The 27,483-nt window shown below is 32.4% G+C and overlaps 2 protein-coding genes across 11 annotated transcripts; both read left to right on the forward strand.

The window, feature by feature from the left end:
* Positions 1-3,216: 3,216 nt before the first annotated feature.
* Positions 3,217-14,205, forward strand: NODGS (nodulin/glutamine synthase-like protein). The gene is made up of 18 exons (XM_088880654.1): positions 3,217-3,474; positions 5,250-5,501; positions 5,903-5,969; positions 6,073-6,189; positions 6,260-6,365; positions 6,623-6,779; positions 6,875-6,970; positions 7,135-7,183; positions 8,393-8,664; positions 9,146-9,318; positions 9,750-9,870; positions 9,941-9,993; positions 10,070-10,199; positions 10,913-11,058; positions 11,968-12,156; positions 12,847-13,079; positions 13,401-13,543; positions 13,925-14,205. Exons 1-18 carry the CDS (start codon positions 3,310-3,312, stop codon positions 13,985-13,987), a joined length of 2,532 nt encoding a protein of 843 aa, XP_088736780.1. The 5' UTR covers positions 3,217-3,309; the 3' UTR covers positions 13,988-14,205.
* Positions 14,206-21,059: 6,854 nt separating this feature from the next.
* LOC105161343 (phosphatidylinositol 4-phosphate 5-kinase 9) lies at positions 21,060-26,920 on the forward strand. Of its 10 annotated transcripts, none has more exons than XM_088880742.1 (11): positions 21,063-21,330; positions 21,736-21,790; positions 22,361-22,435; positions 22,544-23,728; positions 23,896-24,063; positions 24,519-24,684; positions 24,803-24,913; positions 25,043-25,230; positions 25,330-25,487; positions 25,949-26,111; positions 26,473-26,920. In XM_088880742.1, exons 4-11 carry the CDS (start codon positions 22,761-22,763, stop codon positions 26,747-26,749), a joined length of 2,199 nt encoding a protein of 732 aa, XP_088736868.1. In that variant the 5' UTR covers positions 21,063-21,330; positions 21,736-21,790; positions 22,361-22,435; positions 22,544-22,760; the 3' UTR covers positions 26,750-26,920. The 10 variants fall into 10 exon arrangements, with proteins under 10 accessions (XP_011077292.1, XP_011077293.1, XP_088736868.1 ...); XM_088880743.1 differs by having other exon boundaries at positions 22,634-23,728; XM_088880744.1 differs by having other exon boundaries at positions 21,747-21,790.
* Positions 26,921-27,483: the final 563 nt, after the last annotated feature.

The raw sequence follows: 27,483 nt of genomic DNA on the forward strand, positions 1-27,483 counted from the left end.
AGTATGTGCCTACTTTGCAAATCGAGAATGATAAATGGACAATTTCTCATGATGATGGATGGAGGTGCGGCATTATGACAACCAATACGTCAAAACGCATATATAGAGTACTAAAAGGTGTTGGCCGTCTTTTTATGAAAACCATTGTGTAGATGGTCTTTTTATCATTCTGTTCATTATTTTTGTGAGGTGATGGCAAAAGCTTGCCAAAAGGTAATGTATTGTCAAACAACACATATAAGTTATACAAATGTTGGTCCGTAAAATCCGTAGAGCATGCAGTATAAGATACAATCAATATGACCAATTAGCCTCGGTGACTGTGAAATGCTATATTGGACTAGGAGGTAATACACATGTTGACAAAATTGCCACACAAAATTATTCATGTGGCAACTGGAGCCAAATTGAAATTCCTTAATCTCACCCTTAGAAAGTATGTACTCCATATAGACGTAACTCTACATCAATGGTTAAGCAATATAATCTAATACCTTACAGAATTATACATTATGAGTGTTTCAGTCCTTAATGACGAAAGAGTATAAGGATACTCTAAAATTTTGAGTTGGTCCACTAAGTTACTTTACGTAATAGCACGCATTCCGGTCAAAATCAACTACACACATCCATAATAAGATGAATTAGTCACAAACTCGTGCAGGGCAACAAACTCATAACAAACAACTGGTCAATGAAGCTAAACTCATGTGCAGCAATCTAATATGACAAGGCGGGACTATACGAGGCTAACACATCTCCACAACGACGTTGATTACAATTTTTGGGGTTATTGAATTTTTTTGCCTATTTATTACATTGCATTTAAATTAATAAAATAGTAAATTTATTATTAAATAATAATTAAACATTAAATTATTATTATAAATACATTCTTAAATTTAACCCCTAAAAGTTTAATGCTGATGGAAAAAACGCAACACACATTTGTTGGTTTGGCAAGCTATTCCACCGTAATACCCATGCAATTCATTTATTATATTGAAATTCAAAGCATTTGAAAATATGTATGTACCTTCCCCTTAATACCCATGCAATTCATTTATTATATGAAATTCAAAGTATTTGAAAATATGTATGTACCTTCCCCTCAAAAAAAAAAAAAAAAGAAAGAAAATGAAAATATGTATGTACCATTGATAGCTCATTCAGCTTCACGTTATTAATACTTTGCTAGTGAATTAATTGATAGTCATAGTACATCAATTAATTCAAGAATTAGTTCAATAAAATACTTATTGGCACAAAATTGGTGTTGTCATATTTTAAATCGCCTTCTATGTGTGAGTGAAAAACGTCACTTTTTTTTTATATATATTTAACCAGTTATTTTGGCATGTCGTCCATACCTGCAAAAATAAATAATACTCCATATTTTAAAATATATTAAAAATAAAAATAAAATATATAAACCAAAAATTACGTTGTAGGTCTTGGATCAATTGATATCGAAACACATTGGCATGTGATTGGATTTGAATGAAAATCTTGGAACAATTAAAATAATTAAGTGAATATCTTATCTCTAGACATGATTTTGAGTTTCTCAAAAACAGTGGCAAGATGGCTAAATTAACAACTCAATTGAACTTGTTTTGCTTAAACGAAATTTTAAATGCAATTTATATTCTTTTTTTAGTTTGAATTTGAAACTTAGAGGGTTTTTTGCTAATTTTTTTAAAGTATTTTATAAGCTCCTGCATCTTATTAGATATTTTAGAAGTTTATAAGATGTTGGATCTTATTTTAAAAATAAGTTCTTAAAGTGTTTGAATAAAATAAAATGTTAAAGGTTATAAGACGTGTTACACATCTTATAAGATGTTGGGGTGTTTGGCATAATAAAGTCTTTTATTTAAATGACTAAAATGGGCATGATACTATTAATATCAAATAAATTATAATTTCTTGACATATTTTGCTTTAAAAAAAATTAAAACACTTTTATAAATAGTACACATTAGTTTAATTCAAAATCAAAATTTAATAGATAATATTTTACAATAAAAAAAATGATGAGTTATTACCTAAAATTTTAAATAATAATAATATATATGTACATTCATGCTAGTTGAATATTAATATAGATATATAGTTTATATTTTATTTGTTAATGCAATGATTATTTCTAGTCGTATAATTTATACTGTATTGAATTTATATTTTTCAATAAATATAATATCAATACCAATCTTATTTTTATTTAACTATAATAATTTATTATAAATAATTGATCATTTTCTATTTTTTTAATGTTAGAAAAACTTAAATAGTATTTTTTTTTAAATCATAGAGAGAGAGACTGAGAGAGAGAGGAGAGTGTGCGTAAGTGTATGAATGTAGATGTTTTTGTTTTACAACATATTAATTTTACATAACTTATAAAATCTTATAAAAAAAGTCAGAAAATTTAACTATTTTTTTTAAGAGATTATAAGATCCAAAATATCTTATGTTGAGATTTTATAAGCCTTTTTAAAAAAAATACCAAACACTTTATTGAAACTCATAAGTTCTTTAATATGTTATAAGATATTTTTAGGAGTTTATAAGCTTAGCCAAACACCCTCTTAATTTCAATGTTAAGAGGGTATTTGTAAGAATTCAAAATAAATAATTATCAACTTATTACTCAAAATATGTTGAACAAAGTATGTTTGTTTTATAATTTCTTAATTTGAACTGTTTAAATTAAATTAATTTAAGTCAAGAGTTATAATCGATCTCCTACCAAATAATGTAGTTTATTGACACAATTGTAAATATTAAATTGTTTTTTTTAAATATTCAGACCTCAATCTTTTTTTTTTTTGTACTTTTAACTGTTATTTAAACACTCTCAATTTTTACTGATATTTAATTTACAAATTTATCTATACTTTATTATACTATAAAAATAAATGTTATTACAAACAACCTTTTAATGAATTACAAACGTTTGGATCGAAAATAAAAAAATTGATATGTGGGTAAAATTTTTGTTTGAATGTACTAAATGTATGACATATGTATATAATTATTGTGCGAATTTGACTTGATTTTTTCCAAAAAAATGAGATAGGCGTAGTTGTCTACTATGATTTGTATCAAATTTACAGAAAAATGGCAAAACAAATATTTATGCAAGTGAGGAATAAATGAGGTTTGACCAAAAAAGTGAAGTTTGGCTAACATTCGGTGCTATATATAGATAGAGTTTTGCACGTTCTCACCGACACAAGCATCGTAGCCTCGGTCAATTATTTACAGAGGGAGAGAGGAGAAGAGCGAGAAGAGAGAGATAGAGATATGGATAGGTTCGCGGAGTTGAAAACGGGCGTGGAGACGGCGGAGCTTGTGGACGCACACGCTCACAACATCGTGGCGCTGGACTCCGCCTTCTCTTTCCTCCACTGCTTCTCTGAGGCCACCGGCGCGGCCTTATCCGATGTACCCCACACCATTAGTTTCAAGGTGATAAACTTGTCGGCTCATCAACAACGTCAACGTCATTTAATTTTTATCAAGTTTATAAAGTTAACAATCTTTTAGTTTTATTTCGACTTTATTGAAAGAATGAAACAGGAACTCACTGTGTTGTGCATAACGAGCCAAAAAGCCGTCTTCTGTATATAAAAATGGAAAAAAAAAAAAATAATTTCGATAACATTGTAATGAAAAAATATTTTATAGCAATAAAATAAAATTTATTTTTCAGTGCTTTTTTACAATGTAATAATTTGCACTTTTATATTTTTTCAAAATAAAATAATTTCTCTAAAAATATTAAAATGTATATCTTTAAATAGGGACGTAAACTACTTTATTTTTAAAAAAATATAGGAGTAAATTTTTTTTTTATCATAAATGAGTAATTTATAATGTTATATGCGGTAAAATTGCATTAAGCCTTTATAAAAATTCATCCATCACAAAAATCAATATTAAATATGTAAATTATTTATATGTTGAGGATGTTGACGTGGTAACGGAAATCACTCATATTTTTTTGTCAGAATGATAAATATAATTATTTCTTTTTCTTTGAAATGTGCAGACTGCAGACTACCCCTCTACTTCACGCAAGTATCGGGTTGCACTCACTTTTTTTTTAATTTTTTTAATTTACATTATTATTTAATAATCAAATAATACATTAATCGATTCTTCATCTACAAAAACTATAAAATATATGAAATGTACATTAATAATATATCAGTGTAATATATATTTATAGATATAATTTTATTTCTTATATTATTTTTCCTCTGGCGCACCCCCGTCCCCCAAACCCACCCACCCAGCATTGCGATTTACCCGACAAAGATATATGCATACATATTTTAAACTGTGTATATGAAGAGAGTCAGGATGTTCAATTGAAGTCCGGTGAGACAGTGCACAAGTTCCGTGTGCTTAAAATAAGTCGGTTGAATATCTTGTGGGAGTAAACATAGCTTGCTCTTACATTTCACAATTTATCTCCTATGATATTATAATTGATAAATACCAATTTATGTCTTTATATTTTTTAAAAAGAGTAATTTAATTTCATACTTAAAGAGATAAATTACTTCCTTTTAAAATATGGGAGGTATTTTATATCTTTGTACGAATAGTTTGTTTATTTGCAATATTTTACTTGCACTTTTCCGGATTCTTTATGTTTACATAGCTTGATTAATATGACAATTTCATTTAACATGATACTTCTCCTCCTTAAAGAGATGAGATGAAATTCAGCTTTCACTGATTTTTTCTTTTCCTTTTGACAATTTCATTAACAATGGTTGTAGTAATGTGGATGAGGCTTAAATTCACATTAGCTTGACTTGTATTGTAAGACAAACAATAAGAACTGAATGCAGCAAGATTAGAGTACTGCATTTGATAACTATAAGAAGTAGCAGGCCCTTAACATGGATCTTTTGTTCTTGCATTCAAAATATTTCATGTGACCTCAAATCTTGATCTGGAATTTGTTCTTTCTTATCATGGAAATGTGTCTTAAGGTTGTGCTGAACTGGTGATGATAGCAAAACTATATGTTGACTGAAAGTGAGTGAAGCACCACCTGGCTGACCGGTGGAATTGTTTCACAACCAATTTGTCTTCTTAGTGTATTTGTGGAAAATACTAAGTAAATCGCAACTATCAAGTTCTGCTACTGTCATTTTCTGATATGATCTTACTTGATGACTGATTATATTTAGAAATTTCCAACAGTTTTCTTTGTATATATGTTTCAGAGAAGCTTGAAAGAAATTGCAGAGCTTTATGGCTCTAAGTCAACCCTGGATGCTGTTCAAGATTACAGGTACAGATCCGGACTGGAATCAGTCACTGCAAAGTGCCTTGAAGCTGCTAGGATCTCGGCTGTATTAATTGATGATGGACTTGAGTTAGACAAGAAACACAAAATTGAGTGGCACAAAGGATTTGTACCATTTGTTGGTAGAATACTAAGAATTGAACGAGTAGCTGAGAAGATTCTTGTTGAGGTGAGATGTACTATTCTTATGTGCTTCATATTGCATTAATTCTGTAAGTAATTCTATATCTTAATTTGCTCACTGTTTCTTGTGGTCAATGAGGTCGAACCTGGCCTGTTAGAAGACTAAAACATATTTCAGCGTCGATTGAATTCTTGATGCCTTACAATTTTGATATTACATACTTCATTCCGGAAAATTATTGAATGGGAAAGAAACTACGTTTCATTCATAATGTCGTTGTATGTTATTGGTTCACCATGTACGCCTTTCCTTTTTTGAGTTTGAATTCTTTTCTAGCATCTCCTGAATTTATACTTGTGTTGTTTATTTGATGAACTCCTTTATCCATTACTTGTGGATCCAGGGGCTTTACACTTCCCTTTTTTTGTTCCCTGAAATCCTGATAGGGCAGTGCAGATGGAAGGACATGGACATTGGACTCATTCACAGAAGTATTTGTGGATAGTTTGAAGTCATATCCTTTTGATTTTTTGGTGAAGTGTGCTTAAACAGATTTTGGTTCAAAGTTTATGTAGAAAAAATTCCAGGTTTGTGTTGATTTCCTTATCAATCATTACATATGCTGATCAAATTGTTGGCTTTAAAAGTATAGCTGCATACCGCAGTGGACTTGAAATTAATACAAATGTCTCAAGAAAGGATGCACAGGAGGGTCTAAACGATGTTTTACAAGGTATCTTCTACATAAATGGATTTGCGATATCCCGGAAATTGCTCATTTTTATGATAGTTTGTTTTTCCAGCTGGAAGGCCTGTCCGCATCACAAATAAAAACTTAATTGATCACATATTTGTCCATGCATTGGAGGTTGCCCAATCTTTTGACTTGCCGATGCAGATACACACAGGGTAATGGGGTAGTTTCTTTCTTAAATCTAAGTTCAGTTGTTTCAGCTCTTACACTGTATAGTTGCTTCACATGAACGGGGATATCGGCTTGGAACTCTTTACCTTTTTTGTGTTAGCTAATTCAAGATTCCAATTTTTCTGTTCTTTGGTTTGTGATATTGCTATTCTATTATGACAATGAACATTCAATAATGTTTTCCAATAATACGTGTTAGCTAGTAAGAACAGGTTATTAATTGTTGTGTTGCTCTCTGTAGTTTCGGGGACAAAGATCTGGATTTAAGGCTTTCTAATCCCCTTCATCTACGTAATCTCCTCGAGGACAGTAGATTCAGCAAGTGTCGAATTGTTCTGTTACACGCATCATACCCATTTTCCAAAGAAGCTTCATATTTGTCCTCTGTGTATCCTCAGGTGACATCTGGAAGTCACTATTGTGTATAATCTAGAAATAAGGTCTAGACATTAGAACCGATGACTTGTCTTGTAATTGAAACCTTCAATTGTAGGTTTATCTGGACTTTGGGCTGGCAGTGCCAAAACTTAGCTTTCATGGGATGCTATCCTCAGTCAAAGAGCTCTTGGAGCTCGCACCAATAAAGAAGGTGAACATCGTGAACTTTAGGATTTGTTCTAAGATCAGAACTTTTAACAGTATCAGATGCACTTAAGGAACTGATATCATCCACTCCATGCTAACCATTGCGTTAGTATAGACCTTCACTTTTCATAAGTTTTTAACACGAAACAATGATATTTCAATTGGCAGGTGATGTTCAGCACTGATGGCTGCGGTTTTCCTGAGAGTTTCTATCTAGGTTGGTTTGACCGATATCTTGCTTTATATGACTTTACTGTTAGCGTTCTTGCTAATTCAGGAACGTGGTTAAATAAACATCAGCTGAATGACGCCGATCTCGGTTTTGCGGTGAAAATAATGACTGTTGTGTTGTTGGATATATCTTGTATGTCAAAATGTTCAGTCATATACAGCATGATTGATTAATATGTTATACCTCATTATCATGTGGAACGAAGAGGAATATTGATGTTTGCATGCTGATTTGAGTCTTGATAATCGTTCTAATGCCTAGAGATAAATTTGAAGTCCTAATGAGGATTAAAAATGGGGGTTATGGTTATTTATTCCCTTGTTCCACTGTTGTTGTAATCATCTTTTTACTAGAATAAATTCATAATTTATCAAATTTTTAAGTAGCAAAATTCCTAGAATCTGAAATAATGGTATCTCTTTTAAACATGCTCATATGACTCGTTTAGAGTGTTTATGACTATATTCCAGTATTTTAACTTGCTAGTTATACTTGACAGTTGAAATATAAAATCATGACACCACCCCATTTCTATTTATTGATTCTTTGGTTTGAGCTAGAAGGGGTCCTGAATAAGAGTCGCCCTCTAGAAGCTAAAGGGGGCTATCATGAGCAAATTGTAATTCTTTATGTATCCGATTGTTGAGGCATATCAATGTTTGTCAAGAAAGATATAGGAGACGTTATGTTGTTCTGCAATTGATTTCTCTCTAATGGCAGTCTTGGAGTAACTAGTGACACCATCTGGGGTGTGGAAAACGAGGGGATCCTGTCATTCCTGTCTTCAAGGCATGAATCCTAGAGGTTCCTCAAGACAATTCTTTAAGGTGTTCATGGGGTTTGGGTCACCAGATAACTGAAAACTAATGCTACTAGACGCATCCTGTTACTATAATGCAATTCCAATTTATGTCCTTGATTTTAATTTATAATCAAAGATTATCCAGTGCACAAGTTGGATTTCACAAATCTGTATGCCATTCTCTTCATGAGTTGCTTTGCATATTTTTCTTTGCCAAAACTCAAAAGAGATGATAAGTAGACTACTAACCTTAACATGAAACTATCACATGTACACAATGTTATCAATTTTAGAGCACACACTAATTTAAAAGATGCCAGGCTCCCTTGGCCATTTTATTGCATGTTTGCGTCTAAATAAGGTTAGTAAACCTGGATTTAACTGCCTTACAGGTGCCAAGAAAGCACGTGAGATTGTATTTGCTGTTCTGCGTGATGCATGCATTGATGGAGATCTTTCAATCCCTGAAGCTCTTCAAGCTGCTAAAGACATATTTTCTGAAAATGCAAGACAGTTATACAAGATCAAAGCTGTTTCAGAATCTTTTAGTTCAAATAGTATTCCATCCCTCTCCCCCACGAAGCTCGACATAAATGCTTCTCTTCAGGGCATTTCATTTGTTCGCATTATGTGGGTTGATGCTTCTGGCCAGCATAGGTGCCGTGTAAGTCTTTTGTTGTAACTTTCTGACTATGTATGGAAGATTTGTTGCCATAAAGTTATGTCATCATTTTGTCATAGTGGTCCAGTTTCCAGGAACACCTCCTGACATGGAAACTTGAGCAAGGGATTAGATAAGATGTCACAGAATCGTGGTGGTCGATCTGAAAAATACTTGACAAGTATTATTAGATTAGCTTATTTGTTTCCCTCCACATTCAGAATCCTTGACGATTCTTTTGCTTTTTCTTTCTTAAATATGTTTTCTTCAGTTCCAAACACTATTCAGTAGAAAAGCTTAAAAATTGTAGCTTTGGGCTATGCTTAGTTTGCTATCAGTCTCTTCAGTCTTTAATGTGTGAATTTCATCACAGAAGAGTCTGTAAGCGTACTAAAAGAGTCTTATTTCTGGTTGTTGCTAACTGTTTATGGTTCTCCTAGAAAACTGCGCATATATATTATGATGTTTCTATTTTATGTATTAGGTGGTTCCACAAAAACGTTTCCATGACCTTGTTGTGAAGAATGGTGTTGGACTGACCTGTGCATCTATGGCGATGTCTTCTCACATGGATGGTCCTGCTGATGGAACTAATCTAAGCGGAGTGGGTGAAATCAGACTCATTCCTGATCTGTCAACTAAAAGTGTCATCCCTTGGTAGGAAATCTGTTGCATATTCTTCTGACCTTTTCATCCTTGGAGTTTTATCATCGGCTCACTAGATTCCTTAATTAAGAGGATAGATGGAAAATAATTCTTATGACAAATGGAAACTAATCTTTGTTTGAATAATATTTCCAACAAAGACAATGAAAACTAAAATGAACATATAGAATTTTTAACATTAGTTCAGGATAATAAGAATTTAAAGGAACCAGACCCCGCCCCGCCCTCCTCCCCATACCAACCAACCAAAAGAAAAGAAAAAAAAAACGAAAAGAATATGAAACAGGGGACTTTGTAAGTACAAAGTGACAATAGCTAAGTGAGCAAGGCAGGTGATGGGGTTAAGAATCAGCTTCTGTTAAAGGAAAAGTGATATACATCTTGATGTTGTGATTTGATTCTTAGATTTCTCAATGTCACAGGGCAAAAGAACAGGAAATGGTTCTGGCTGACATGCACCTTAAACCTGGAATACCATGGGAGTATTGTCCCAGAGAGACACTGCAAAGAGTTGCAAAAATTTTGAAAGATGAATTTAACTTGGTAAATCTGGTTTATTTTGTTTATACTTTTAGTCTTTGCATAATCTTACTGGAACCTGTTAGTTGTGCAGGAAATGAATGCAGGCTTCGAGAATGAGTTTTTTCTCTTACGGAGTGTGCTAGTGTATGTGATGGATCATTTGATTTATTCACCATTCTAAATCACCCATTTGTAATATACTTTTAATTGACTCTTGCAGGGATGGGAAAGAAAATTGGGTACCATTTGATGCAACTCCGTACTGCTCCACATCAGCATTTGATGCGGCTTTTCCTATGCTTAATGAAGTTGTGGCTTCTCTTCAGTCCTTGAATATTGAAGTGGAACAGGTATACAGGGATTCTTGTGCTGCCCTTTTCTCCATAGCAACTCTGGAGATTTTTGTGATTGGAGACATTGTGTATTTCAACTATCGGCAACCGATATACTTAGTGAATGTGACACGAGTACAACCTTTGCTTAGAACTCAAATTTAGAACTGAAGTAGATGCATATAACTGAACAAAGATAATTGTTGCCATGCTCATAGTACAGCCAAAAGAATGCTAAACTTGTTTTTTTGAATAATTTGACTTTATGCTTTGTTTCCCAGAAGTCAGGGACTTCTTTGATTATCGAGTATATTTGATATATCCTACTGAAATTCTTTCTGGTGAATATATCTAATGGTGGTTTAATATATTTTAATGTCACACAACTTATATTTTGCTTCCAATATCACATGAATTTGCCAGAACAAAAGAATATTTATGGAAGTCGTCTTTAAAGGAAGCAACTGTAACTTCAGTTTTCTCCTAGAAACCTTGCGAGAGGTGTGTGTGTGGGCATAAAAAAATTCAAAAGTTTAAACAAAGTATTCTAACTACTGAAACTTATTTAGCTTATTAGTAGTTCTATTACTGTTGGTTTCCATTTAAGTAGAACTACTGCATAGCTTAAGATTTGGAAAAAGATGGTACTCCATGCTGGTCAAGAGACTAGTTCATCTCAAACAAAGAAGAGATCTGGCTTCGATTAATTTCTGCTTTTGGAAATATTGTAGCTACATGCAGAATCTGGACATGGTCAATTCGAGTTTGCTCTGGGTTACACAACCTGTGCAAATGCAGCTGACAACTTAGTTTTCACACGAGAAGTTGTTCGGGCTGTGGCCAGAAAACATGGATTGATGGCAACTTTTGTACCTAAGTATGCATCCTAATATCAGAGTATTATATTCTAGCTAAATACTACATCAAGCTACTCTTGTTCTTTATTACTTACAGAGTCTGGATGCTGCCCATGCTTTTTGTAGGTCTTCAGAACCATTTGAAGTGCTGGTAGCTTAAGCATTTTAGTAACTATTTTCTCTATTCGAATACTGCATCTTTCTGAAAATAAATGAATCTGATATTTTCTTGGGCTCTACCAAGACTAGGAAAACATATAAGCAATGATTTTAGAAATGTAATGAACAGAATGGTGTAGTTTAAAGTGAATGTGTGTTTATTCGGCCAGGGTGTGGCCAGATATGTCTTTTACGCGGCTCCAAACTGGTCAAAAGTGGGTTTCCATTTACAACCTGGATTTGAGTCATGTGACAAACTTACTGCCTAGATTCTAGAGGGTGAATTCTCATAGTTGCTGCTCTGAAACACTTACTAGCTAGCAGACTAAACCTAATAGACTTTAATTTTCATGAGTCTGCCAATGTTTTTTGGTGTAATGAAATTGACCGTATAAGCTCTAGTTGACGATGCGGGACACAAGATGAAAGGAAAAGGAAAGTTAACTATGCTTTGTTCCATGTTTTGAAACTAGTAATTTTGTTGGTTACTAGTGAGCTGTCAGAATAGGTATCAATCAGTTGAAATACCAAGAGGAAGAAATCTTAGTGCATCATGAATACATTTCAGAAAAATATTTGAGTTATAGAAATTAACCTTCTCTGTAAGTTAAATTGCATTATGTCATTGAATTGGCTTAAACTGACAGAGATTATTTCAGTTTCCCTGCCTGGATAACTTTACTCCTACTGCTTTCAATTGCGAAATTGATATTTCCAGCAACTTCACCAGATAGTACTGTAATGTTGATGCAAAATCATCTTCCTTTTAGGTTTGCCCTTGATGATATTGGCTCTGGATCACATGTGCACATTAGTTTGTCTGAGAATGGGGAAAATGTATTTATGGGGCGCAGTGGAGCAACTAGATATGGAATATCCAAGATCGGGGAGCAGTTCATGGCTGGAGTATTGAATCATCTTCCTTCAATATTGGCATTTACAGCACCAGTTCCAAATAGGTTTGATTGACTTATAGATTATATTCATGGTTGAAGCTACTTCCTTTTATTCATGTGATCCCTAATGTTTGAAGTGCCTTATTATCTGCAAACTCAATGATCAAATAGCCTGCATCTTGCTAAGATAATAACTGAAGTTTTTTTTTTCTTCTGTGAAAGTAATCGTGCTTTGTGTTACATGCATGTTTGTTGCATCCAAATCTTATTGCCATAACTAAGATAAAGTTCACACGAGCTTCACATCATTCTTGGAGATACATGCTTTCAGCTTACTTTAAATTCATTTAAGTAAATAAATTATTCTCCTCAACTCCATGGTGAGTCCATCTCATGGTTGTATCTTCTTTCCTTTTTCTTTCTGATGTTCTCTCTTTTAAATTCGAGCTGGCTTACTATACAGATGATGTTTAGCCACATAACATGCACGCATACAAGTCTGAAATGATTTTGCTGAGAATATCAAGAACTTGATTGAACTATCTTAGGAGCAAAACCAAAATTTCTTATGACGATAATATATACCACTTTTGCCTCAAATTTATAGGCATACAATCTTCATAAAAATTGAAGTGGAATTGTTAAAAGTACTGGACCCCAACAATGTGGATATGCTTATAGGTTTGCTTCATTAGGTGATGAACAAAGGGAATGATGTATCTAATTCCTTCATCAAATTTTAATGCCTTCTAGTTATGATCGCATACAACCTAATACATGGAGTGGTGCATACCTGTGCTGGGGGATGGAAAATAGAGAAGCTCCTCTAAGAACTGCTTGCCCACCTGGAACCCCAGATGGCTCCATAAGCAATTTTGAGATAAAGGTATTCGATGGTTGTGCAAATCCTTATCTTGGTCTGGCTGCCATAATTGCTGCAGGGATTGACGGCCTACGCAAACACTCTAGTCTGCCTGAACCAATTGGTAAGACCATGTGACACTTAAAACTATCGGCACCATGTCAGAGTCATCTGGTATGCATGGCTGCTATGCAATTCATTGCTTCGATTACACTGAAAACCTGAAGGGCGGAATTTTGTTTATTTACAAATAAAGTTCAGCTCAACTGATCGTATTTGTGTTATCTAGGTAATTTCTATTATATTTTGGAAAGTAACGAATCCACTGCAGTATTATATTTGAAATCTCCTATTTAGTTTTCTCCTCCTTTTATTTTTATGCAAGTCTTTTCTCATTTTACCATTTCAAATTCTGTTGACAAGATATTTGTTTCTTTATCAACAGATGATAATCCTGACAATGTCAAAGATAAAGTGCAAAGGCTACCTCAATCGCTCTCTGAATCCGTTGAAGCCCTTGAAAAAGACGACGTGCTCAGAGATTTGATTGGTGAAAATCTTTTGGTTGCCATTACAGGGGTTAGGAAGGTACTTACTCACATGCCTTTTCCAACGGTGCACGTAGACACAAAATCAGTGATTAACCATGCACGAGACATTTGCCAATGATAGTAACACTTAAACAACAAAAGTTTATGCGTCCATAGCCGACCATTGCTTAGGTGCAGACAGAATACGCGTAATCTGGTTTAGCCCTTCATGATATATCTAGGAAAAACAACCTTCTGACTGTTTATTTGATGCTTTTTTAACAGAACAGGCATCATTTTCATGATTCTGAATCACCATTGCTATCCTTGATCTAATACGAATCTAACAGATACAGAACGACAACTCTGAGTTTCCCGGGGATTAATTCCTTCCACCTAGATATAAGTTCAGAAGTTTACTGTGTTCTCCTATTTGCAGGCTGAGATAAGGTACTATTCAGAGAACAAGGACGCCTGGAAGAATCTCATTTACAGATACTGAGGTGACTCTTCTAATCTGATGTGTCTAAATAAGAGCTTCTGTAATTTACATCCCTGAAACTTATCTACATGCTGCTTTTCTTTATAATTCCTCCTCTCTCATAGAGATCGTACTTTCTTCCGAACTACTTCATTGACAAGATTAACATGTTTAGGATACTCTTCTACATGAAATTTGCTTGCTACCTAGTGTAATCAATGCCTAGTTCTCAATTCTTATGATGGTTTTTATGATGCAGTGCTTTAAAGTAACACCTATAAATATTCACACTTCCATCTTTCCATCCTTTCACCAATTACCACTACTAAAATAGTGTTAGCCAAAAAAGAAAGTGTGACATCAGTAGAGAAAATTGCAAGGGCGAAATCTAAATGTACTCATGTTGGTTTTTTAGAAAATTCTTATTCAAATCCGGTGTGGTTGAACCAAATTAATCACATGTCAAGTGTAATATACTTGTCAAAAGTGATAAGTCACATAACGAGTATATTAGATTATCGTATAATTAATTCCAATACGAGCAAATCCTATCTGAATTAAAATTTTCCGTGGTTTTTTTCCTGATCTCAGTGCCAAGGGTGAAATGAACCCTATATTGGGAAATAGACCCAAATTTCAGGAAAGAGGCCTGGCCCCTGGAAAAAGTGTTTATTCTAGCGGGCTCAATCCCTTAGGAGCATGGGTTGGGGCCCCAAACTCGCTAGACCCACCCAACACCACAAATCTTTGTGACTCTGGCTCTGACTGTGTCGAGCCTCTATAAGGCCGAGAACATGGTGGAGCCAACCTATCCATCATCATTAAAATTTGGGTAAATTACGACTAGTTCTTTTAAATTTTAGATAATTATAAATTTTTTTTTTAAAAAAATTATTAATATTTTTTTATATTGAGAAAATGATGTAATCCTTATGTAGAGTCTCAAAATTATCAACTTTGTTGTTTTTTCTTTCTTTTATGAAAAAATTATAGAAAAATCAAACAAGACGGATGTAAAATTTTTAAAAATTATAAAAAAAATATTCAATTACTCCGTCAAAAAATTCCAAAAAATAAGTCAAAATAAATCTATAGTTGTTGGTCAGCTTATTATTAAAAAAATAAAAAATTAATGAAAATTAACAAATTGGTATAATTATCAGAAGATAATTAAAATTATATAATATTTTTAATATTTTAAAAATATATTTATAATATATCAAATCTCATCAAATTACGGAAAGTGACCCTTAAAATTTACCACTATGTTTGTTTTCATTTTCAACTTGTTTCCGAGACAAGTCAAAATATACCTAATATTTGTCATCATTCAAAAACACCTTATTTAGGTATTTTTAACTGTTTTAGCATAAAAACATACATATATATACACACATATATACATAAATATATATAAAAAAGGCATAATTTGACAATGAATAGTAATTTTTGTCTCCCAAATAAAACATTAAACATATAATACTTATTTTAAATTATCTCCAAAGACATGATTTGACAATGAATAGTAATTTTTGTCTCCCAAAACACAATATTAAATATATAATACTTATTTTAAATTATCTCAAAAAATAAATCCAAACATACATACTATCTCTAACATACATTTGTTTATCTTTGTTTTTCTCTCTCTATTTTCACAAAACACAACAAAACACTCAAAAAAACGAATCCAAACATTTTGTACATCTTTAACTTGTAAAGGTTAGGTTTTTGGAGTTGTCTCTCCGTGGTTAAGTAATTTGGTTTTAGGTACAGTAGACACTCTAGAAATGTAGGCCTAACAAAAGACAAAAGCAAACCGGGTGTTAACTTACTAAAAATAGAGCAGTCCATTTGAGTAGGTAACTTGGCCCTTCCTTCTTGGTAATTACCTACCTCTACCTTTAATTAATTAAATAATTAATGATTACTACTTACAACTTACAACTGGCTAAACTACGAAATGCTTGTTCTTTAGTATACCATTCTATTCTAAACCTTGATTGTGACTTCATTTTAGTTTATGTATTAAGAGTTGGAAGCTGTTTAAAAAAGCACTCAAAGAGTTGCTAGATTAGCGCGATCATTATCTTTCCATTTTAGATAAATACAGTTATATTTACTAAACCCATGACTCAGAACTATTCCTTTTTGGGTAATTGTGAATTATTTAGTCATGAGCGTATTTTCAATGGCCAATGAGTTTAAAAAATATATCACGATTATGCTCAAATATTATGTTCTATTTTTATTCTCTTTCATATAAATAAATAAAATTTAAGTTATGCACACACATCGCTGGCGTTTACTAATTATTCTTTTCAAAATTTTTATCTTTTTGTTTCTCCTTCAATTGAAGAGGGATAATTTTGAAGTCATTTTTCCAATTCATTCCCTTTCTCCACCTTTTACCCATTTCTCACCAACTGCTTATTGCAATCGCATCCTTTTGTTTTTTTTGTTAAAAAAAAAAAGGTAAAAAGAGAGTAAGAGAGAAAGTAGTCTCCAACTGGTGCAAAAATCATTCATATATTGAAAAATCAAGAAAACATGTAACATGGGGATATGATGATTTATCATGGGGCCTTAAGGAATTCCTAGTGCTTATCATCACTTCCCATTGTCGCTACGTTTCAAAAACTCGTGGGTCACTTCTTAAATTTGATTGAGGATATGACAAAGAACAAAAAATAAAAATAAAGAAATAGGACATATGTATATGTATATTTAAATAAATGTGAAGTGTGAAATTATATTAATTGAAGCGGCAATATTTTATTATTATTATTTTTAAAATTCTTAATATGATGAATTACAAACAAATTAAGATTTTGGAGGTGTGCGTACCGTCAAGAAAAATAGTAAAATGAAGGGGGCGGTGGGGGGCGGCAGAACTAAGGTGGGATGGGCGCTGGCGATTTCTGGAAATTGGAAAATGACAAGGAGCTGGTGACTGGTATGCATACACATCATGCTCATGGATGCCTCTTCTGCATATTAATTAATTATTAATCACCTCAATCACTATTTGTATATATTATTTTACTTACAATTTTAGTTCTTTTTAAATGGGATTGTTAATAAATATTTTAAATTGTTGAATAATTGGATTAAATGCAACAGATATTCCTATAAAAAAAATATTAATATGTAAGAAACCATTTCAAATAATAATAATAATGATAATAATAAAGAGATGCGATTCCTCATGCTGGAGGTAGTAAGTTTCTCTTTGGGTAAATTACATTAATTCTTTTGAAATTTGGTATACTTATAAATACTCTATAATTTTTTAAAAAGTTACAGATAATTTTTTTAATATGTGACATATTATGTGACCTTTTGAACAGTAAGATGATCATTTTAACTTTAGAAAAATGACAAAATATACAAAGAAAATATGAGGTTGGATTTGGAAATTATTACAAATGTGTGTCTATATATATATATATACAAATGATGTTCTATGGATATTCTCATCAAAACAATATAAAATTTTAAAAAATATGTAAAATTATAATTTAAGATAGGTTTAAAATGGCGTTTTGGATAATTCGATACAAAATTTTAATGAAATTCTAACGAGAACTAATGTACTAGTCAATAGACACATGTTATTATCTGAAAATATTGATAAATTTTTCAAAAATAAAGAGACATTTATAACTGTATTAGACTTTAAGGTAGCTCGACGTGATATACCTTTTATATTTTTAAAGAATTTAGAGGACAAGTTGCTTTTCTTTTCTTTTTTTTTTGTAGTTAATTCTTTTTTTATTATATTTTTATATAGGGTAAAATTGCAATTAATGTTTTTCCCAACTATGTGTTTAAATTTGAAAATTAAAAACAAAATGAACAAAAGAAAAAACTATAGCTACATAAAGTGTCAAGTATCTAATAAAGATTGTGATGGATAGAGACGTGTACCATATTCTTTGATGAATAAGGATGAGGTTGAACTAATCCAACTGAGCTGAATATGGAAAATTTGATGTCAAAATCTTCTTTACTTCTACTTTCAAGAATGCGACACTGTTCATTCATACTTGTTCGAGAAAAAAGGTTATGTACTTCCACGCTTTCTTTTTCTTACTTTTTAGATGATCACTATAATGATTAGACGTGTTTTAATTTGACAAAGCTATTTGAATTTTAGTTAGGTTAAATACAACTTTAAAGTCACTTTATTTTTAAAATAAATTATATTCATACCCTTTAAAAATAATCTTAATTACGTACATTCTCTATTTACAGGTACCCGAATTCCATAAGGTAGTGCTAGTGTATGTACCTCATGGAGCGTTTGTGTAAATTTTATTAGTTTACTTGTAATTACAACTACAACTTCAAGAGGTATTTTTTTTTTAATTTTATAAAATATAAGAGGCGTTTGTGTAATTAAAGCATTAAATTTGGTCTTATGGGGTGCTAACGTAACTTATATAATCTTAATTTTAACACAAAGACTGAGTTATTTAATTTTTTTTTCCTTAAAAATTGTGTATTCGACTTGAAATATTGCACGAGAAATGCGAGTTACGAATATTTTTAATTACATATTGTATTATTTTATGTATTGTTAAATATTAATTGTTTATTTTGTCTTTCAAGAATCAAATATGTAAAATATATATTTCTTGTAAAAAAATCAGTGAAATTTGTTCTCTCATTTAATTTTATTTTTTTTAATTTAATAGAAATGAAGGTCATAAAAATTTAGGATGGAGGAGTAATTTTTTTGAAAGTATTTTTCATTAATATAATTAATTAGAAATTCAAAAAAGAAGCGAAAACTTTGAAGAAAAGGTCAAAGTGTCGCGCGTTGCACAACGGCTTGCTGGGAGTGTGAAGCAGCGGATCCGATTTGACGTTTTATCTTCCGCTAATCATTTTTTATTATTAAGCCACCGTAACACACAATATTTGCGTGTTGTTATTCAATATATGATTAAAAATAAAAATGATTAATATGAATAAAGTTGGAGAATAATTATGATAATATCTAACCATTAAAAATTGGCATAGACTAATTAAAATAAACGAGTAATTATATTATTACAAATATTTAAGAATATGATTAATATTTTAAAATTTGATGTTGCAATATTATAAATTGTGAATCCTGAGTAATAAGTGAATTTTTTTAATACTAGTAGCCGTGACACACTATATCTGCACGCATACGATAAAAAATCTTTTATATTTTAAATTATATAATAAATAAGAATAAAATATATTAATTGGACAGTTAAATTAATACAAAATTTTGAAAGTTGACCAAGTTAATTTTTTTATTAATATAAAAATTACTTTTGGGATCAAAAAATAAATAAATAAATAATGCAATAATTTTTTCTTTAAAATGGTATAGATTAGCTAAGTCAAGATAAAGTTGGTTAAATTCATTTAAGGCAAAAGGAGTTAGGTTTAAACACCGCACCTACACTGAGTCGAGTCGTCCCCAAATCTTGAAATTAGTCTAAAATTACAATATATATATATATATATATATATTTTATCAAAAGCTTAAGTTTAGATAAGTTTATGACTTCCAAAAGATTGAACGGATTTTGTTAAAAATATATTCTCTAATATTTTATTTAATGTAGATAAGTGTATAATCATATCTTTATTTGTGAGATTTACAAACTTTTCTTAAAATAAATTAGTTAGTAACATAATTTAGATTTATTTTATATCTATTGATACTTTTTTTTATTATTGATTATTTATCATATTAGAATTTAAATTATATATTTTTTTTGTTAATTATTTTAAAAACATAATTCTCACGTGCCTTGACAGAAAGTACTAACTAGTAACTCTGTTACTCCACTTACACACCAGAATAGCGAAAAAAAAAATAAATCTAAATTAGTAACTTGTGGCGTAGTTTGTATATGTGCAAATTTTATAATACCATTTAAAATAAAATATTTATTATTCAATAAAATATATATAAACAAATAAGTGACAAATAAGATGCATTAAAATTAAGGGAAAAAGGAAATAACTATCAAGAAATAGTTGGGAGTAAGAAGTTAGATATATAAATAAAAAAATTAAATTAAATATTTAAAATAAATAAAAATATTAAAAAGGTGCTCTTCCTTAATAAATAATATATATAGATATTAAACAAATAAATAGCCACATTTTCAATAAATTTAAACTCAATATTTTTTAGGTATTTCAAAAACCTCAAATTTAATATTTATTCACTAAAATCTACGATCTCATTCAAAGAAGACAAGAGTTGGTTTCATTTGTAATAAATAATAATATTATTGCAAGATTTTTTTCCCCATAAAAGGCTTGTCTTGTCTTTAGTCTTTAACCTCACATTGTCAAAGTGTCCTCAAAGCCCCTATTCTAATTTCAGATAATATCAATATCAAGAGTAATTTAATAAAGCTAAATATAACATAATAAATATTTTTTTTAATGAATATATATATATATATATATTATAATATGATAACTGATGTACGTAAAAATCACGTCAAGAGCAGAAAAGTCATTTCCACAAAAGCACCCACATAAATAGACCATATAATTTTTTTAATAAATTTGTAATTATTAAATCACGTCTACATATACATAGTTTGTGGAAGGGTAAATATGATTTTACACCCCTTACATTAATTGTCTGAGGTAGTACAAATACGTCATTTGACATTGCAATAAGGGATTTTAAATGAATGAAAAAAAAAATAAATAATTTTTGACTTGTAAAATATGTTCGAACGATGAGTTTTCAATTTATATACAATCAATACGTATTTAAGATGTTATCATATATCACAAATTTCTTTTTTCACTTCGTCTCTAATTATAATTTTTTTTTATATTTTCGTAAAAATGGCATGCAATGGTAATAGTGTGTATATATATTTTTTTAAAATTTGGGCGCCGCCAGACAACTATATACATCGGTAGCGGCAAACGCTATAAGTTCATTGGTGCATATAAATACGGTCACAAAATCTACACCGATCATGAAAGCGACTTCCATAGTATATACATTGACAGTCAAATTTCATAAAAACATTATGCAATATTTCATAATTATGTCATAATTATTATTATTTAGTTTGTAAGAAGAAGAAGAAGAAAAATAATGTTGTGGTCTTTACGTTATATTGCTGGCCTGCCATTAAGACGAATGCAGTTCCAAGTTACTCCGTTTTGAGTTTATTGGGATCTGTGATCCATTTTGGATTTAGAGCAGAGGAGAGCAGAGTTGAATTGAATCCATCAAACACCCTATACAGAGGAATAGGATACTTTTTCATCCCTTTTCTTCTTCTTCTTCTTCCATTTTGACTCTGTCTCTCTCATATTTTTCTCCACATTTCAAGGTACTTTAGTTTTTCTTCTTTATTTTTACAACTGTGAAATGTGTATATATATATATATATATGTGTGTGTGTGTGTGTGTGTGAGAGAGAGAGAGAGAGAGAGAGAGAGAGAGAGAGAGAGTTATATTGTTCTTTGTGTTGATTTTCCATGATACTAGTTTGGCGGGTTAAGAAAATATGATTAATGGGTTTTTGCTTTTCATGCCAGTTGCCATTTGCCCACAAATCTTGGAAAGTTGACTGCTTTTGTATGTTTTGGGGATCAAATTTGAGTAATTACTTTTGAATATTGTTGCTTGTAAAATGGGGGTCAACATACCAAGTCCAAGAATTTAATATTACATTGTTTGCTTGTAAAGTGGAGAAGCCCAGAATTTGATTTCACCTTGTTTTGTTTCTGCTAAGAATTTTTGCAGGAAGGTGGAAAAGAGACTTCAATCTGGGAAGAAATTTTAAAATTGTAAGAACAGTGTGAATTTTGTGTTTCTTTTGTTTCCTCATCTTGTTCTTGCTGAACTTGTAGATTTTTCTTCTTTTTGGTATTTTTCTTTTTAACTTTTAGAACATAAATATGACTAAATGGTCACTGTTTTGTGAAATCTATGAGGTGGTTAACTATGTAATCCAAGATACTGTACATGTGTGATTTATTTATTTGAATATAATTGGTATGATTTTGGACGGTAATATTCAGTAAGCAATTCCAAGATCACATATATAAATAAGGGTCTTTGTCATCTTTATCATTCTGAAACACTGAAATATAGAATAATTAGTGGAAGAAAACTTTGATTATTTATCAGTATCTCCAAGTGTTCTGTTGATTAGTTTCTTTTTACTCTATACTCATCCTGTCTGTATTCTGTTGAAACCACGTCAGTTAAATCTTTTTAGAAAGTTATGATAGTTTCGGTTCAGATCTGTCGGAAATGCCTAATCGTATCCTGAAGCTAGCTTTTTTTGTTTAAGTTCGTGCTTCTGTGTGAAATGAATTGATGTGTATCCTGAATGACTATTCTCTCTGTTTCAGAGGTATATTAGAAAGAAATTGTGGAGGTTGTTCTTTACTGAAAGTCTTTCTCCTGAGTTCATGAGAAAATTGCAGGTGCTTTCCATCTGTCTAGTTTGGAACTGAAAACTCTTTAGAATTATGCATGTCTGGCCCTGTAGCAATTGTTAATGACGCTCAAAGAGCACTCTCTTTATCTGATAGGATAAAGTCTCTTGATCCCATAGTATCTAATGATGAAAGCCACTTAAATGGAGATCTTTCTCATGCTTATTCTGAAACCAATGGCTTCAGAGCTCGAGAAATCTTGCTTCCAGATGGGGAATCTTATTCCGGATCCTTGCTTGGAAATGTCCCTGAGGGTTCTGGGAACTATATCTGGTCAGATGGTTGTAAATACGAGGGTGAATGGAGATCCGGGATGAGGCATGGCTACGGGAAACTTCGATGGCCGTCTGGGGCTCTTTATGAAGGTGAGTTTTCGGGAGGATATATGCATGGCTCCGGGATGTACACTAGACCTGACAATATGACATACAAGGGCCGGTGGCGGTTGAATCTCAAACATGGCCTCGGGTATCAGAATTTTCCCAATGGAGACGTATTTGAAGGATCTTGGATTCAAGGAACACCGGAAGGGCCTGGGAAGTACATATGGGCTAATGGGAATGTTTATATGGGGAATATGAAGTCAGGTAAAATGTCGGGAAAGGGAACTCTTACTTGGATCAGTGGTGATTCTTATGAAGGAAGCTGGTTAAATGGTATGATGCATGGATTTGGAATATACACGTGGAGCGATGGTGGTTGCTATGTGGGAACTTGGACAAGGGGACTGAAGGATGGAAAGGGTACATTCTATCCGAGAGGCAGCAGGGTTCCAACCGGTAAGCAATTGTACCTTAACGCAATGAGAAAACGAGGAGTGCTGCCTGATTTAAGACAAGAGAATCGGGCTTCCCATTTTCATCAAGCAACATCAGGAGATAGTCGTAAAGGTTCTGGTTGGAATTCATCAGATAAAACTTCTAAGGGAAGCCTAATAGATCTGCAACGATCTCGGACAACAAATGCTTCCCTGGAAAGACGGTGGAGTCTTGAGGTATCTATTGAGAAAGTTATAGGAAACGAGAGATTGCCGAGCGTGTCTGACACAGTTTTAGAAGGTGGAGATAACGAGTATGGCATTAATAACCCTATCTTGGAAAGAGAGTACATGCAAGGGGTCCTAATCAGTGAGCTTGTGTTAAGTAATCGCTTTTCGCTGTCATCTAAACAAGCAAAAAGGAGAGAGAAGAAGCTTGCAAAGGAGATAAAGAAGCCAGGTGAACAAATTATCAAAGGCCACAGAAGTTATGATTTGATGCTGAATCTACAGCTTGGAATCAGGTCTGATGCCATTTCAACTAGTGCAGATTACTTTCTTATCTTCCTCGAAATTGCTCCAGAATATGTTCACACATCCATTGACTCGTATTGTTTTTTTTGTGAATGTATTATTCAAACTTATCACTAGATGATAAATAAAACTAAAGAGCTGATTGGAATTTGACTAGATATACAGTAGGGAAAATTACTCCCGTGCACAGACGAGAAGTTAGAACTACTGATTTTGGTCCTCGCGCCAGCTTCTGGATGACCTTCCCTAAAGAGGGTTCACAGCTGACACCTTCACATCCGTCCGATGATTTCAAGTGGAAAGATTACTGTCCCATGGTTTTCAGGTAAGTCCTGATCATCCTTTCTCTTTCTGAAGCAATTCTCCTCTGTATTCCTATCTCCCATCAACTTCCTGCTTGTATGTTACAGAAAATTGTGAGGTTTGAAAAAGTGATTCAGCTTATTGGATTTTCATTATGCTTTTAATTTTTTCGTGAACAAGCAGCCGCTGAACAATCATGGAGTGCATTATTTTGACTCTGTTCTTCTCCTTCATTTTTTTCTTCTTCTTCTTCAGTGTTTCCAAAAATTGTCACATGGTAGTTTATTTATTGTGTGCATTGAATTAAGTATGTATTACTCGAGTGGGAATAATTTATCTTCAAGTTGATCACTCTTTTGCCTCACTCCCATTTCTTCCTCTGCATTTGTCTTAGTGATTCCAGCATGTAAAACTACGAATATTATGCTAACTTCCTATTAATACTTCTGACTTGGTTTCCTTCCTCCACTCCTGCAGGAATCTGAGAGAGATGTTTAAGATTGATGCTGCGGACTACATGATGTCAATATGTGGTAATGATGCTCTAAGAGAACTTTCATCTCCTGGGAAGAGTGGTAGTGTCTTTTTCCTCTCCCAGGATGATCGTTTTATGATCAAGACATTGCGGAAATCGGAAGTTAAGGTTCAATGTCTCAACCTTAACCCTCTTTCATTGTCTAGCTTTGGGTCCTTTGATGCTTCCCTTCTGTTTGCATCATCCAAATGAAAAAGCACGGGTTAATCAATGATCTAACATGTAGGTTCTACTGCGGATGCTTCCAAACTATCATCTCCATGTGCGCAGATACGATAACACTCTTATCACTAAATTCTTCGGTCTGCACAGGATTAAGCCTTCCAGTGGTCAGAAGGTAACAGCAACGAGCCAACGACCCGTAATCAGAAGAAAAATTGTCTCAAGAAATCATTTCTTTGAATTTGTTAATCTTGCAGCTTACTTTTGGCAAATTGGTCTAAACTCACCACTTAATGCTTTGCAGTTCAGATTTGTAGTAATGGGGAACATGTTCTGCACAGAGTTAAGAATCCATCGAAGGTTTGATCTCAAAGGTTCTTCATTGGGACGTTCTGCAGACAAGGTTGAAATTGACGAGAACACAATACTTAAGGACTTGGACTTAAATTACTGCTTTTATTTGGAACCTTCTTGGCGAGATGCCCTCCTACAGTAAGTACTGGAACTAATCACTTTGATTTACTCTTCACTTCCTTCCATTGTCTTATTTTACAAGATACTCATCCTGCTTCTTGGTTCTGCTACATGCAGGCAGATTGAAACAGATAGCAAATTCTTGGAATCACAGCACATAATGGATTACAGCCTCTTACTAGGTGTCAATTACCGAGCACCTCAGCACTTATGCTCTCTTATGTCTTATGGTCGCCATGTTTCAGTGGATGGATTAGGAATTGTTGCAGAAGATGGTAAGTTTAATTATACTTCATACCTCAATGCAACAGAATCTGATCCTCTGTTGTTGTTCGTTTATTTACAAGTTTCATGGAAGTTGTGAAGTGAAAGAAAATTAGAGTCTGTCTACATTTTAGTTGCATGTTTATTACTTAGAAGCTTATACGAGCTGCATGTACCTTGTATATGCCAATTTTGTCTTCTGCTTCTCGACTCACTATTTCTATTTTCACATTCAGTTATTTCAGCTCTAATTTAGTCATACTCGTAAACTTGTTACATAATTCTTCGTATCTTTTAATGCAGAAGTGCTATCTTACTACAACGCCTATATGATTATTACTACATGATGCAATTAACTATATAAACAAGTGTCTTCCTAATGTCTGATTGAAATGATAACAATTCTGTCTGTCTGAAGCTTTCATGACATAATTGGCTTCTCACTTTCAAATACTGATTCTTGCAACCTCAGAGGCTATGGAGGATGAAATATCTCCACAAGGACTTGTTTTGGTCCCCCGTGGAGCTGATGACAGTAGTGTCGTTGTGGGCTCACACATCAGAGGCAGCCGATTGAGAGCATCATCTTCAACTGGGGGTGAGGAAGTGGATCTTCTCCTGCCTGGCACAGCAAGGTATTATTACCATGCAACTTAGTCCTAAAACATGATTTTCATTCAGACAATCACATTTATGCATAATGACCTCTTTAAGCAAATTACAAGAAGAACTCTAAATGTTAACAAATTATACAGTAGCTACTGCAGTCATATTTTACATTACAAGAGAACTGAAAATCGTGGGTGTCGGTGTATCTTTTCAAAATCAAAGCATTCTTCCGTAATATATCCATTCCTTTGAAAGTGTTGCATAATTATACCTTATATTTAGCAATTCTTACATTCTTGAAAACAAAAGTCACTGATAACTTGAAAAAGGTTGAACTATTGTTCCATTCATCCATCATCTCATGTATACTTTTATATCACTTGACAGACTCCAGATACAGCTTGGGGTGAACATGCCAGCAAGAGCGGAGCATGTCCCAGGAAAAGATGAGACGGAAATGTTTCACGAGGTATATGATGTGGTCTTATATTTAGGCATCATTGATATCCTGCAGGAGTACAACACGAGTAAGAAGATCGAACATGCATACAAGTCCATTCAGTTTGATTCAGTCTCCATCTCTGCTGTCAACCCCACATTTTACTCTCAGCGCTTCTTAGAGTTCATTAAGAAGGTCTTTCCAGCTAATGCTGTGGAGGGCTGATTTGAGCAGTTCTGAGTTTTTTCTCCTTTTTTTTTGATATGGAAGCAGTTCTGAGTTACACATGCAAAGTCTGTAACTGTTCTTGTATACTGTTACAGTAAATAGAACTTGAAGTACATTTCTTCTTTAATTGGTTATGGATTTATGAAAAAAGAAGCATGTTCTTTTGTAGGATGATGTTAGTTAGCTACTGTTGGAGTGTCTAGTAGGGCTGTAATTTTGTTCTAGTTGAGCTTTGGTGTGAGGATTTGAAATGAGGGATTTTAATTTTTTTGCACTTGTTTGAATTAATTTTTAGGATAAATTAGGACGGGATCTCCTAAGATTAGATATAAGCACAAAATTCCTTAGGTGTTTGAAATATTACCCATACTCCTTGATTTTAGTCGTCATCTAACAATTAGATCAATCTAAGTTTTCATCCAATTTTTGTGGTAAACTATTTTCTTAAAATTTTCATCCTTAAAATTTTTTATGAATTAAGTGGACATTTTCTTAATAATACTTAAAATTTTCATCCATCTCGTTTGATTTTTTTAATAATTTTTTAAAATAAAAAATACAACAAAAGCAAAATTAAAAATTTTATATTTTTATTTAAAATTATATAATTTTATTAAATATTAAAAGAATATTTATAATTTTTAAATAATAAAAAGTATTCATTTCTACACTGATATAAATATAAAAAGAAAAGTCCCTCTACAAATCCATAAGAGACGGTTAATGACACC

The sequence above is a fragment of the Sesamum indicum genome, linkage group LG5 (genome assembly GCF_026168435.1).
Source record: "Sesamum indicum cultivar Baizhima isolate 11 linkage group LG5, ASM2616843v1, whole genome shotgun sequence".
Lineage (NCBI taxonomy): Eukaryota > Viridiplantae > Streptophyta > Magnoliopsida > Lamiales > Pedaliaceae > Sesamum > Sesamum indicum.

Bases quoted from the DNA above. Each gene is read 5' to 3' on its own strand.
- NODGS (XM_088880654.1), top strand. From the start codon at position 3,310: ATGGATAGGTTCGCGGAGTTGAAAACGGGCGTGGAGACGGCGGAGCTT. The intron at 9,871-9,940 runs GTAAATCTGGTT...TTAGTTGTGCAG, and splicing joins TGAAAGATGAATTTAACTTG to GAAATGAATGCAGGCTTCGA. The intron at 13,544-13,924 runs GTACTTACTCAC...TCCTATTTGCAG, and splicing joins CCATTACAGGGGTTAGGAAG to GCTGAGATAAGGTACTATTC.
- LOC105161343 (XM_011078990.3), top strand. From the start codon at position 22,485: ATGTCTGGCCCTGTAGCAATTGTTAATGACGCTCAAAGAGCACTCTCT. The intron at 23,729-23,895 runs GTCTGATGCCAT...GAATTTGACTAG, and splicing joins AATCTACAGCTTGGAATCAG to ATATACAGTAGGGAAAATTA. The intron at 24,064-24,518 runs GTAAGTCCTGAT...CCACTCCTGCAG, and splicing joins TACTGTCCCATGGTTTTCAG to GAATCTGAGAGAGATGTTTA.